The sequence below is a fragment of the Neopsephotus bourkii genome, unplaced genomic scaffold (assembly GCF_033783945.1).
Source record: "Neopsephotus bourkii isolate Nb327-2 ecotype Australia unplaced genomic scaffold, CSIRO-AGI_Nbou_v1 NB_1434, whole genome shotgun sequence".
NCBI lineage: Eukaryota > Metazoa > Chordata > Aves > Psittaciformes > Psittacidae > Neopsephotus > Neopsephotus bourkii.
This window is the reverse complement of record NW_026901911.1, coordinates 639,380-653,429: the sequence shown is the minus strand read 5'-3', so window position 1 is coordinate 653,429 and position 14,050 is coordinate 639,380. Positions and strand designations below refer to the sequence as shown.

The 14,050-nt window shown below is 46.5% G+C and overlaps 1 protein-coding gene across 2 annotated transcripts; it reads left to right on the top strand.

The window, feature by feature from the left end:
* The first annotated feature begins 6,046 nt into the window (after nt 1-6,046).
* On the top strand, nt 6,047-14,050 carry LOC133220482 (endonuclease domain-containing 1 protein-like). Of its 2 annotated transcripts, none has more exons than XM_061368659.1 (3): nt 6,047-6,196; nt 9,884-10,202; nt 12,370-14,050. In XM_061368659.1, exons 2-3 carry the CDS (start codon nt 9,921-9,923, stop codon nt 12,913-12,915), a joined length of 828 nt encoding a protein of 275 aa, XP_061224643.1. In that variant the 5' UTR covers nt 6,047-6,196; nt 9,884-9,920; the 3' UTR covers nt 12,916-14,050. The 2 variants fall into 2 exon arrangements, with proteins under 2 accessions (XP_061224643.1, XP_061224642.1); XM_061368658.1 differs by lacking the exon at nt 6,047-6,196 and adding an exon at nt 8,155-8,303.

The following is a 14,050-nucleotide window of genomic DNA, read 5'->3' as shown; positions in this document are numbered from 1 at the left end:
ATTTTATAGTCTTACATTTTACATTTGCTTAATTTGGGCTAACGTGTACTCATCTCTGGAGACACCTTTTTCTCTCCATTGAACATAAAGGGCAGGTTTGGAAATCAAATGCTTGAGTTAGGAAGAATGAGTCCAATCTATATTGAGAATGGGCATCTCTTATTATTTCTTCTTTTGTAAGATTTTTATATAAGATTAAGATCTCCATGTTTCATAGGTTTCACAGCACTCTTATTTCCCTTCTACATCAATATTACACCCATATTTTACCTCCACTCCCAGGAAAATATCCTGGTTTTTCCTTGCTGCTGTCTCTTCATCCATCAACACCCAACCCACAGGAGTGTTGTGCATCTGTGATGAAGGGGTTCTGTTATTGCCTAATCCTCCCTAGTGGACTCTGTGCAGCTGCATGAGAATCTGAAAGTGAAAATAACAGGCTGATTTTTGGTCTCCAAAGCTGAACAGAACGGAAAGAGTGAAAGTAACCACAGCAACCCCACAGCTCTCAGCTAGCGGGTTGTTTGTATTTGGGTGATGCTTCATTGCTGACAAGGAGACCCCACTGTCACCTCGGGGTTACCTGCTCTGCATGCACAAGGATCGTGGCACTCAGTCTAGAGTAGTGAATAAAACTGAAGCTACCCAAATCCTGTGCCAAATTTTTAGCTGAACTATTAAATATATATGATATATATCTATTGTATTTTAGCTGAGCTAACATTATATTAAAAACACTGTTGATCCTGATGGGGAAAGGATGGATTGAACACATCTCTCTCCAAAATGCAAGCATTGCCACAAGCCAGCATTCAGCATATTGTGTAGAAGAACAGCTCAAGATAAATAGTTTTAAAAGGATAATCCTGGGAGGGAATAGACAACCTGGCAAATATTTTACATCTTTACCTTTGGCCCTCATTTTCTCCATAAATGTAATACTTCTTATGTTGCCCTGGCCATTCATAAATGGTTTGGGTTGGAAGGGACCTTAAAGTTCATCCAGTTCCAAACCCCTGCCATGGACAGGGACACCTTCCACTAGATCAGGTTGCTTCAACCACGTCCAGCCTGGCCTTGAACACTGCCAGGGATGTGACAGCCACAGTTGCTGAAAGAGGGTTGTGTTGTTTGCACAGGAGATGGGCCATGCTCCTTGATGGAGAGCTGCAGGACAGGCCTGCTTCATGATCCCTTCTGGAACACTGGTGAGGGACAGAAGAAGTAGCTTCTGCCTCTGCTGGGCACCTCAGAGCTTTGGTCTGATCTGGCTCAGCTCTTTAACCATCACTTGAAGCTCACACTCATTGGAACACCCACAAAGGTGAACATACTTGGCATAATGCTAAGGTGAGATGTGTGTGTCTCAGCATCCTGGCTGTTGCAGAAGAGTGTTCTGGCCATGAGGTGTCTGTCCTCGCTCACATCACCAGAGTATGTCCCTAAACCAGAGGTGACACACAGGTCAATGAGGGTGGCATGTCCAGCATCCAGACATCATCCTATGGCCATGGAATACCAGGATCTTTGCTGCCCTCTAAGGAGAATAGTCCAGAACAGCATGCATCTCCTCCGTTCACATGTCCCAAGTGATGTTTCTCTTCCTTACGTTTTGTTTTCTGATGCTGTGATTTAGTCATTCCTAAAGACCTGCAATGTTCAATCCACTTATCATCTCTTTGGCTATTTATTTGCTACATCCATGGGGACCAAAGACTTGAGAAGAAGATTCATAGCACCTCTTTTTCTGCAGTAGAAACAGTGCTCTCCTCTGTTGCTGCTGATTCAAAATCTCCTTTTTTCCTGCACCCAGGAATTTCCATTTCCCTCCATTCAGACAGCTACCACATAGATCGCCCTGCTTTGAACACGAGGATGGACTGCTCTCTTTAGAATCTGATAGTAAGAAAACTGAGGTAGGTATCGAGAGAACATCCTCAAAGAGAATCCAGATCTGCATTTCAATACACTTTCCTTTATAAGGGTTGCAAGTTACATGTCTTTTCAACTATGACATGGAAAAAAATATTGGAAGCACTTCATGCACAAATCTCTGGGGTCCCAACTGGGAGAAGACTGGAGGATCCAATAGGATTTTTCCATGAATGACCTTTACAAGTTGAAGAAATGGAGGTTTCTCTTACAGGCCGGACCACATGAGAGCTGGCCTGCAGGATCCCTCATTCAACATCACTAACATCACCTTTCGATGCAGAAGGTGCACATGTAGGCACAGCCTACACTGATATGAAAGGCAGAATAGTGCCAGTTACTAAGCATTAAAGCACAAATTTTATACAGATCAGTGAAATGGAAAACCATGACCTGGTAGAGCTCAGGAGAAGGATAAGTTCATGGCTTCTTCTGGTTATTTCTGGTTATAACAACCAATTCTTGGTTGCAATATTCCTGGACTCCTGATGCCAATATTCCTGATGCCAACCTCATGAAGTTTAACCATGCCAAGTGCAAGGTCCTACACCTGGGTCGGAGCAATCCCAGGCACAGCTACAGGCTGGGCAGAGAAGAGATTCAGAGCAGCCCTGCAGAGAAGGACTTGGGGGTGCTGGTGGATGAGAAAATGAACATGAGCCAGCTTCAGTGTGCGCTTGCAGCCCAGAAAGCAACCGTATCCTGGGCTGCATCAAAAGGAGCGTGACCAGCAGGTCGAAGGAGGTGATCCTGCCCCTTTATTCTGCTCTCGTGAGACCTCACCTGGAGCATTGTGTGCAGTTCTGGTGTCCTCAACATAAAAAGGACATGGATCTGTTGGAACAAGTCCAGAGGAGGCCACGAGGATGATCAGGGGACTGGAGCACCTCCTGTATGAAGATAGGCTGAGAAAGTTGGGGCTGTTCAGCCTGGAGAAGGCTGCGTGGAGACCTCATAGCAGCCTTCCAGTATCTGAAGGGGGCCTATAGGGATGCTGGGGATGGACTCATCATTAGGGACTGTAGGGTAGGACAAGGGGAAATGGGTTAAAAGTTAAGCAGGGGAAGTTTAGATTGGATATAAGGAAGAAGTTCTTTATTGTGAGGTTGGTGAGGCACTGGAATGGGTTGCCCAGGGAAGTTGTGAATGCTCCATCCCTGTTGGTGTTCAAGGCCAGGCTGGACAGAGCCTTGGGTGACATGGTTTAATGTGAGGTGTCCCTGCCCATGGCAGGGGGGTTGGAACTTGATGATCTTAAGGTCCTTTCCAACCCAAACTATTCTATGATTCTATGACTCTTATCTACATTTTACACACATTATATTTTTATACATATATATATGTATATGTATATATGTGTGTGTATATATATACTTAGGAAAGTTTTCCCAGATTAATTAAAACTGTGGACAAGTGGAAGAGTTTGGCTTCATTCCCAATGCTCATTCATTCACAACTAAACTGGACTCATTTTCCTCCACTTCCAAAAGAAAATCACCCACATAAGGATATTAAACAAGTTTCACTGTAAGAGTTAACCAGGGTCAGCTTTTATTGATGCCAGTTCCATGGGAAAAGTCCTTATTATCCAAGGCTGGCTTGCTGCAGATTGGTCTGCTTGGGAATTCACCATCAGGGCTTTGGAAATCTCTATGTTTCCATTGCAGTTTTGATATCACAGCTGCGTATTGATTGTATTATCTGAGCTGGTATCTGCTTTGGCTGCTTAGTGTTTCACTGTGGGTATTTTAAGTCCTTTCTGAAGAAACAGAAGAAATACGGTTTGATTGCCTGTCCTCTTCCTTTCTCTGTATATAACAACTCTTTGTGTGCAGTGCTCTTACCGTGATCTGATACTTTACTGTCTGAAAAGCCAACAAGGGTTGCCTGGACATCAAGCTCAGCACTTTGCTATTCTTCAGAAATACCCATCAAACGCTGTTTTAAACTAGAGCCACAGAATCCCATTGCTTCTATATATTGAGACATGTTTTCAATGGCCAGTCTTCTGCACTAACAGAATGTAGCAGTATCAGACCCAAAGAGAAAGGACAGAGCTCAGGGAGTGAAACCCAGTGCAAGGAACTGCTTCCCCTTGATGCTTTTACTGGGCTGCAGGAGGGAGCATTTGCTAGATCAAGAAAATAAACCCTTGTGGTTCAGTATCTAGGGTAAGATGCACAGCATGAGGCCTGGGGACTAGGCGTCTGTATAGAAATGCAATAGTCATGTTCCCTGCAGCTTTTAATCCAAGTGTATACAAAACACTGTCAGACCCCTTTATTCTAACGTGCATCTCAGGATAAGGGATCCTTCTTAAAGTCCTTGACTTTTGTCACACCCATTTCTGATGGTGTTTGGTCATAATTATTTGCAACCTTTAGTCCCATTTCCAGCCCGCTAATACTGTAAGAAACCAGTGTCTTTCATCCAGCTGTCCTTAGAGTGAATACAAAACAACCCTTCTCATTCCCTCTGCCCTCCGAGTTCATGGAGAACACCCTACCAAACCCTACTCTCTGTATCCATCCCCTCAAATCCCTTTTACGCATTCCTAAGGGGAGAAAACTGTCTTCACCAAACCTCCTTTACGGGCAGATTGGGATTCTATTTGAATCAGCAGTGGCTGTACTGGGATCCTGCTTGAACACAGGCTCAGCAGTGGCTGGACTGGGATCCTATTTGAACACAAGCTCATCAGTGACTCTGTTGGGATCCTATTTGAACACAGGCTCAGCAGTGACTCTATTGGGATCCTATTTGAACACAGGCTCAGCAGTGGCTGCATTGGGATCTTATGTGAACACAGGCTCAGCAGTGGCTGTACTGGGATCCTACTTGAACACAGGCTCAGCAGTGACTCTATTGGGATCCTGTTTGAACACAGGCTCAGCAGTGGCTGTACTGGGATCCTGTTTTAACACAGGCTCAGCAGTGGCTGTACTGGCATCCTATTTGAGCACAGGCTCAGCAGTGACTCTATTGGGATCCTATTTGAACACAGGCTCAGCAGTGGCTGTACTGGGATCCTATTTGAACACAGGCTCAGCAGTGACTCTATTGGGATCCTATTTGAACACAGGCTCAGCAGTGACTCTATTGGGATCCTATTTGAACACAGGCTCAGCAGTGGCTGCATTGGGATCTTATGTGAACACAGGCCCAGCAGTGGCTGTACTGGGATCCTATTTGAACACAGGCTTGGCAGTGGCTGTATTGGGATGCTGTTTGAACACAGGCTCAGCAGTGACTCTATTGGGATCCTATTTGAACATAGGCTCAGCAGTGGCTGTACTGGGATCCTATTTAAACACAGGCTCAGCAGTGACTCTATTGGGATCCTGTTTGAACACAGGTTCAGCAGTGGCTGTACTGGCATCCTGTTTTAACACAGGCTCAGCAGTGGCTGTACTGGCATCCTGTTTTAACACAGGCTCAGCAGTGGCTGTACTGGCATCCTATTTGAGCACAGGCTCAGCAGTGACTCTATTGGGATCCTATTTGAACACAGGCTCAGCAGTGGCTGTACTGGGATCCTATTTGAACACAGGCTCAGCAGTGACTCTATTGGGATCCTGTTTGAACACAGGCTCAGCAGTGACTGAATTGGGATCCTATTTGAACATGAGCTCAACAGTGGCTCTGTTGGGATCCTATTTGAGCACAGGCTCAGCAATGGCTTGTACACCAGCAAGAAGAGACTGAGTTGTGCCCCCAGAATCTGTAGCATGGCATTAACAACTTCAGTTACAAAGCCTTTGCAACAGACAAGGGAAAATATATAACCTGGCCATATTGATTTTACTCTGAGAAGCTGTATAAGAGCAGACTATGAACATCCATGTGTACCCAGAGACAGGCCAGAGGCTCTAATGCCACCAGAGATCTGCTGGGAAGAGAAATACAAGTGCATGCTGCAGCAGTTGTGGCAGTGCCCCACGGGGAATGGGGAAATAGAAGGGGAAGTCACCAGACACGGTTATCTGCCTCTGACACGTGATGCCGCAGGTCAGCCAACTTGGGAGAAATGCTGAGGAAACAGCAAACAGCAATTGTCACCCCATTTTGGGGCAGGCGGGAACAAACATCCCCTGAATAGCAGCAGAAACCCTCTCTTTTCTGTGAGTTTCCCTTTCTGTGTAAAGGGGCAGGTTGATGACGGGGTATAAATCACAGTGGGGCTCTGGAGGGGTCAGCCAACTGTTTCTTCAGGAAGAAGAGTGAAGCACCAGCTCAGTTGCTGGTCCTGAGACTCTGCTTCAAGGTAAGCTCTTACTCCTTTGTCACCATTGACTGCGGTATTTCAAGTGCCTCTTTAGCATCAGGATAAATACATCAAAGTGTGGACTGTAGTTGCTGAGCTTTAGCATCCACCTTCCAAGGAGAAAGTGGGAGATTTTGCATGCACCATGTTTTGCAGCTCTTTCTTTATCATTTTACATTAAGGAGGGCAAGGACAGAAGGAATAACTTGAGAAAGAAACTCAAGAATAGAAAAGTAAAGGTCTGGAGAATATGAGAGAGATTCAGAGGCAGAAGAGACTGGAAAAAGCTTGGAAAATGTCACCACAAGAGCTAATAATGCTCATGGTCTTTGAAAAAATTATAAAATCAGGTGGGATCCCAGAAAAAATAGCACTTCTGGTGATGCTTGGATCAAATTCTTAAAGAAGGAAGACTATTTCCAAAGGGAATAAACTACCCTACTATGAACTGGCACTTCCAGAAGCTGATGCCATTACATCTGAAGCCCTCAGCAGCTGGGGCAATGTGCCACACATGTGGAAATGTCACCGAAACCTGGTGGGATGCTGTGAAGTGGTGTCAGTGCTCCTGCTGCTCACCTCCTGTCCCAGACAGATGTTGAACCTGGCTGTGCTGGGTTCAGCAGTAGCAGTCATTTTTCTCTTTCTTGGTAGCTGGTGCAGTGCTGGGTTTTGACTTTTGGGCTGGGAACAAAGCTGATAACAATGTTTTGGTTTGGCCAAGGACTCTGTGGGCCTCATGCTCTGCCAGGGAGGAGGGAAGCTGGGAGGAAGCAGACAGGACACCTGACCCAAACTGGCCAAGGAGGTATTCCATACCACAGCATGTCATGCCCAGGAGGGAACTGGGAGTGACCTGGAAGGGCAGAGTGGACTGCAGGGTTGGAGGAGGTATCAGTCGGTGCTTGGTCGGGCTGGGGGGGCAAGTTATCGGTCACCTGGTGCTGAGGTGTTGTATTCTCTTCCCTTGTTATTTCCTTTATCATTGCTATTATTGGTGGTAGCAGCAGTGATTTGTGTTATACCTTAGTTACTAAACTGATCTTATCTCAACCTGTGGGAGTTGCATTCTTTTTGATTCTCCTCTCCATCCCCCCGAGAATAGGGGAGGGCAAGAAGGCGGGGGGGAGTGAGTGCACAAGCTGTCGGGATGGGATTAAACCACGACACTGGCCAAGGATGCTTCAGGAATGATCAGCATGGGAAGGAAGCTTTAGGAACAGATGCACAAGGAGGTGCCTGACGGTGAACTGAGATGTCTAAATGTAGGAAAACAGATACTGTCTTGCTGTGTTTTTTTTTTTTATCATTCATCTTGATGGTGGCAGTTTCTCCTGCCTGTCTTGAACATCAACTCGAGGATGAATTATTGCCCAGGCTCCAGCAAGGTCTTGTTTAGCTATGAGTGAACACCAGGCATTGCTTGTATCTGATGCACTAGATACAACCAGGCATCGGTTGTCTCTGAATACCCCTTCCTGCAGCACAGGAGTCTGCTAAAAGTTGTACAAGATGCACTGAAGATGCTGGGTGCAGTCCCCTCCTGCTCTGAGGGTGCAACCTGGCACTTCTCTACACCTGATCTGGCAACATCCCATATCTAATGCATTGCTGCCTATTGATTACAGCATGCACCGAGCAGATGGGAGTTGGGTTTGTCTCCTCTTCCAAGTACAACATTGGGAAAGGGTGGATTTAAGGTCTTCTTTTGGCCTATTGACAGAGTTTGACTCCAAGCTGTTAGGAAGACTTGATTCAAGGTTATCAGAAATAGCCACACAACACCTTGAATAATTACATTTCAGTTGCCAAGTCACCTGGAAAAGTCACATCCAACTGTTGAATAAGGGAGGGGGGAGAGGGGGGTTACTGAGTACCATAACTCCATCCGTGACCTTGCAAAAGACCTCTGGAAAAGCACGTGTCCTGGCTCCAGCCTTGGATAAACTCACTCTAACAACTCTGCCTTCCTGGGGACCATATATAAACTACCCTGAGGCCACAGCCAGCTTCAGTCTATAGCAGAGGCATTTGAATGTCCTGTTCCACTTTGGGGCTGTGAGCAGAGTCCTGTGAATAAAGCCTTTATGTGCTGCTCTTCCACACGGTAGGTTGGATTTTCTATACTTGTTATTAAGTTACTTAGATGTATTTTAAGCTCATGGAGGGGGTGGTGGAAAAGAAGGACTTTTCAGTAACTTTTCTTCCTGCTTTAGGGCAGATACAGTCATGTTCTGCAATGTATTGTGATAAACCACTTCTTGAGGTTCACTTTTCTGTTTTCAGCTTGTTGGTCATCACATTCCTAATCCAGAGCTAGTAAAGAGATAAAGGACCAGATGTCCTGGATTAGAGCAAGGGTACCCTGAATCCAGTGGAATTTAATAGATGAGGGTCAGGGAAGAGTATAAGAAAAGTGCAAACGTGCAAGGTAATTTTCCAAGCCTTCAGTAGTTCTCAGCTCAGCCACTTTCCCAGCTAAGATGTTCTAGAGGCCAAGGCTGCTTTCTCTCCCATGAATCCTTTTAGCTGCTAGTCCTGCCTTATTTAAAATGCTCATTATTTTAAAGCTACTCTGTAGCTTTAAAATGGAACTATCACTGTTACCCCAAAGTATCAGAGAGAAGATAAAGCACCCTGCATGGCTGCCAGCATCACAGGGAGTTACTCGGTTTTCTCCAAAAAGAAAGAGCTTGCTGACTGCTAAAAATCATTTCAACACCCAAGAAGGACAAAACAGGGCCTGCTTCTGTTGGAGAAATAGAAAATCCTGCCCCAGTGCCTTTTACAGTACAGGAAAAAGCAATCAGCAAAGCTAAAGATGTGGATCAGCAGAAATCCTGTGCAACCATGGGAAGAGCTGCCCCTTGGTATCTGCATTGCTACAGCAACAGGCAGAGTGCTGAGAGGACACAGGTGTCATCCCCTGTGCTTCCCTCATCCCCTTCTCTTTCTGTATCCATGTATCTGCAACTTCATTGTCTGGGGTTGGACAACCCGAAAATGCAAGTTGGGGTGAAAATGGCATTCAGGACCCCAAGCTGGACCCCTTTGGGTTAAACATCTGACCCAGCCATAGGGGAGATTAATCCTGCTGCAAGCACAGAAGAGCTGCCTCTCTGTGTGAACTTAGATGGGGCCTGAGACCTGTAGGAAGTGCAGCATCACTGTTGTTTCCCTTTCAAATCCCCGTGAGACTAAATCTCAGCTCAGCACTGTAGGTGGCTGAGCAGAGTATGTGCCTAGCTGCAGGTCCTCTGCTGTGAGCGGGTCCTCAGAACAAAGGGAGTGAGGTGGTATTCAGAAATAGGAGCTTCCAGCCCTATTTCTCCAGTGCTAACAGAAAAGTTGAGCTCTTGGCCAACAGAGGTAGCTTGGAAAAAGTGGCTTTGCCCCAGGACCTTGCCTCAGTTCCCTAAAAAGCTTTGCTGTGTGAGCTGATGTGACTTTGGATCCCTTCTTGGACAAGCTAAATGCTCTCACTGCTGCCTCCTCTAGGCACCTAAAACCTATTTTAGACTTCACCCTCATTCCCCTGTTGATGTTTCCATATCCAGGAGGGCAGAAGTTGTCCCTTTCTTGTTCTCTCCCCGTCCCCTCCTCTGCAACCATATCCCACAGGCACAAGTTACTCCAGGCCATGATGAGCCTTCCCCAGGTTGATTGTACCTCTGCATTGCCCTCCAGGTGAGCAAGAGCCCCTTCACTTGAAGTCCTCCCCGTGATGCTGTTGCTGCTGCTGCAGGTCTTGGCGAGCTGCTTCTGCCTGGGACACAGTGAGGTGGTGAAGTCCTTTGAAAGCTCATGCCCTCAGTTCTTCTTCCAGAAAACCCCCCCAAATGAAGCCCTGGAACCAGAGAACCCAGCCTGGATCTGCCAGCGTTACAAGAACCAGTATTATTTTGCCACCCTGTATGACAGGAGCAGGCGTATTCCCGTATACTCTGCTTACCTCTACCAGCCAGCAGCTGGCAAGAGACCCAACACATGGCTGGTTGAGCCGCAGGTGAGTGTTGTCTCTTGCAGCACATCACCCTACAGTCACTAAAAGGTCAGCTGCAGCAGTTAACCAAACACTTCCTTCTCCTCCCATCCACCCCACACACATGCAAATGGGACTGCTGGATGGGATTCGTCTCATCCGACTTCAAACACCTTCACCACATGGTTCCTCTGATGCATCTGAGACATGAGCAGGAGGATGAGATGAGTCATATCCTAAAACTGCCCATTTTGCCACATTGACCTCTTAGGAACATTAAGTCACATTCCATTGCATTACATTACATTACATTAAAGTCAAATGACCCCTGTTCCATAGTGTGGTGGAGACCAAGTAATGGGGCAAAGACATCCAACAGCACCTAAATGTGAGGGATGAACAGTGCTGAGCTCTGATCTCTTTTGCATCCCTGACATAGCTTATTTGCTTCTAGTTGAGTCATTCTTGCTTTGTAAGTGGCATGAGAGAAGTGCAATGAAGCTCAGAATAGGGTGAGATGACACAGTGCAAAAGTATAGGAACAGGCTTTCAGCACTGAGAGGGTTAAGTTAACACTGGGTAAATGCATTGAGTGATGTTTCAGGCAGTGAGAAGTGAGTAAGAATCAGCATCACTCAAGTCAGAAGTGCACAACCTCCATCCACCTGTAGTTGCCGCTTACCACCATTGCCTCAGGCTTGGTTCAGAAGCATCCACCAGACACAAAGATCTCTGCAAACTACAAAGCCCTCCCAAAAGTCCTTCTGACAGACTTCAGCCTTCAGTAAGAAAACCCAAGCAAGTTACAGAACAGAAGAAGAGGAAATTCAGGTCCTTGCTCAGAACACAGAAGCAGTAGGGGATTTAGGTGAAAATGAGCCACAAAAGAAAGCCATATGCCCTATTCCAGAGGAAGGCTAAATATGTTTCTTTAAATATGAAAAGGTGTTATGGTCATGAAAGAAATCATTTGCACTTGCTACTCATAGGAACTCAAGCAGCTAATACAGACCTGCCTAGGAACTCAAGCAGCTAATAGGGTACTGCAACTACTGCAGCCTCCACATTTAAGGTGGATAACACATTCTCTCTTTGCCTCCTGGACCATGGTCCCAGGCCATCTGTGAAATCTGGGAATTAGTTAACTTCCTGCAGAGGGTTTATGCAATATTTATGTTTCCCAGGTCTCCTGGGGTATTATGAGCTCCTTTAAGAGGCTGATCATTTCCAACTTGCTTTCAGTGCTGCTGCAGAAGGAGCACATCTGTTCTCCCTGGTCCACATTAGCCCTGAGACACACTGTTAGCCCTGCAGTAGTAGATCCCACTTGCATTGAGATATTTTCTGTTTGCCGAGTGAAAAAGCTTCATCTTTGCAATGCACTATAGCCCTTCCAGGGAAACTCACCTCTGGGACTGGTTTCTCAACGCATCTCTATGTGTATGGATATAGAGGAGGCAAACACTGGTGTTTCAGGAGTGTGGTACTGCAGCAGCAACCACACATAGTTCAAGTGAGGGGCAAAGACTGAGGGGCAAAGAGGAGAAGAAGAGAAGGGGCTGAGTCCTTCTCATCTCCCCTGTGGAAGGCTCCATGGCTCTTCTGCTCATCCGTGACCCATCCTGTCCACCTTCAAAGACTCCCTAAGACACGCAGTGTTCAAAGAGGGTATCTGTGTGCTTGTTTTCCCTGAGCTCATAAAAGACCAGGGTGTTGACAGATTGGTTTAAAAAAGGCATGAAAACCTTTCACAAAGCCTGAGCAAAAGGGCAGGACTGGTGATAGCCTGATCAGATGCAGGTGATGAAGGTTGAATGTGATTGATATGGGTGAGAGGCACTGGGGAGAGTCCTGAGCAGATGTAGGATGTGGAGATGGGAGGAAAGGGAACCAGATGTGGCAGGGGAGGTGTTTCACCCACATCAGCTTTCAAACCTGGGAAGTAAAAAATGCTCACTGTGTCATGCGTCTACCCACAGTCCCAGGTTGGATTCCAAAGGTCGCAAGTCAAATCAAGAGCAGTCAAATTCTAAGCTTGTGTCCTCAGGGAGACGCAGCTTTATGATTTCTCTCTGATTCAGGCATTTTCATACCCTGAGATGAGTGCTCAGCGCTCACAGACTGCTACTCCAGGGAAACCTGCTCCATTACTCCCAACACTAACCCTTTTTCCCGTTCTTTACCTCTTAAGCTGATTGGCCCAGCTTATCCCAAAACTATGGAAAGAGAGCGGACCCTCTTGAATGACTTCAACATCAGCTTAGAGGAGATCGGCAAGCACCAGGCTGTCCTCCAGGACTACAAGAACCTGACTGGTTTGAACCGGGGCCATTTGAACCCCAACAGCCACCACTCTGACTCCAACAGCAGGACAGCAACCTTCACCCTCACCAACATCGTGCCCCAGAACGAGAAGCTCAACGGTGGTGCCTGGAACAACTACGAGCAGCAGACGATGATCAGGAACACCCAGGGCTGTAACAACACCTATGTTGTCGTCGGTGCTGTGCCTGGGAACAACTACATTTCCAAGGGGAGGGTGAATAAACCCAGCTACATCTGGGCAAGTGCCTGCTGTGAGGTGAACACCAAGCATAGGAAGACTTGGGCTGTCATTGCTGAGAATGATAGGAATGAGGTGCAGCTCCTCACACTGGAGGAGCTGGAGGATACGTTGACCCAGCTTTATGGGAGAAGCCGGGTTTCTCTGTTTGACAGTGGCTGTCCCCGGAAATAAGCCCCACTACACATCCCAAGGCTTACAGGCATTGTCCACATGCCCTGTGCAGCATCCATCCTGCTTCCTTCTCCAGTGGTTTTCCAGCTCTTATAAAGGAGTACTTGCCCTGGCCACTCTGGAGGGGCAGGCTGGACAACAGCCATGGGCAAGGAGATCAGAGTTCTCACTGACCCTAGAAGAGCTTTGTTTGGGCTATTTTCCCCTTTATCTCCATGCCCATACACAGCTAATTGTTCATTCCTCTCCTTATTAGATATCACAGGTAGCGTGCTGCTGACTTGTCCCTCATCCCCTTAGGAAAGGTATGGGACTAGGACAGCCCAGGTTGCCCAGAGAGGTTGTAGATTCTTCATTGCTGGAGATACTCAAAACCCAAATAGACATGGTCCTGTTTGAGCAGGGGTCTGGATGAGAGGATCTCAAGAGGTCCATCCCAACCTAATGATTTAGTGTGAGGTGTCCCTGCCAATGGCAGGGGGTTGGAACTGGATGATCTTAAGGTCCTTTCCAACCCAAACCATTCCATGATTCTGTGATTCATCTTTAGACAAGGAAAGCAATGAGCCCGAGGATTGCTGAAAGTCTGTAAGGATGATTCTACAAATGCATTCTGACCAATAAAGCAATGACAACAGCAAAGGATAAAGGGAGAGAAGGTGAAGAAGTAACACAACTAAGCACAGGAGCAGCATTTCTCGAGGTCTGTAAATAAATAAAACATGGAGAAAGAAGGAAATAAGCTACATCTAATCACTGGGCTCTCTAACCCTGAGCTTACACAGACACTGTGTTTATGTATATCTATATGCTAGCTGGTTGTTGTTGGCTTGCTTTTGAAGCCTGCACCTTGAGAGCAGGAGCTGAGGTTATCAGCCAGCCAGGCTCAGGGATCAGATGTACAGCAAGCTTTGACCAGTCAAAGATACGTTTCTGTGCCACACTGGTTGGATTATTTTCTTCTCTGCACTCATTCTGAACCTTTCCTGCATATTTATGTGTAACTCACTTTGTTAAATGCATTCAATGGGTGTAAGGTCAATGTGTGCCATGTAATTTAGTTCCGGAGTAGTTTACAGCATGAAGTATTTGCTCCATTGCTGCACTGTAAGGTCACCTTATATATAAACTGTAA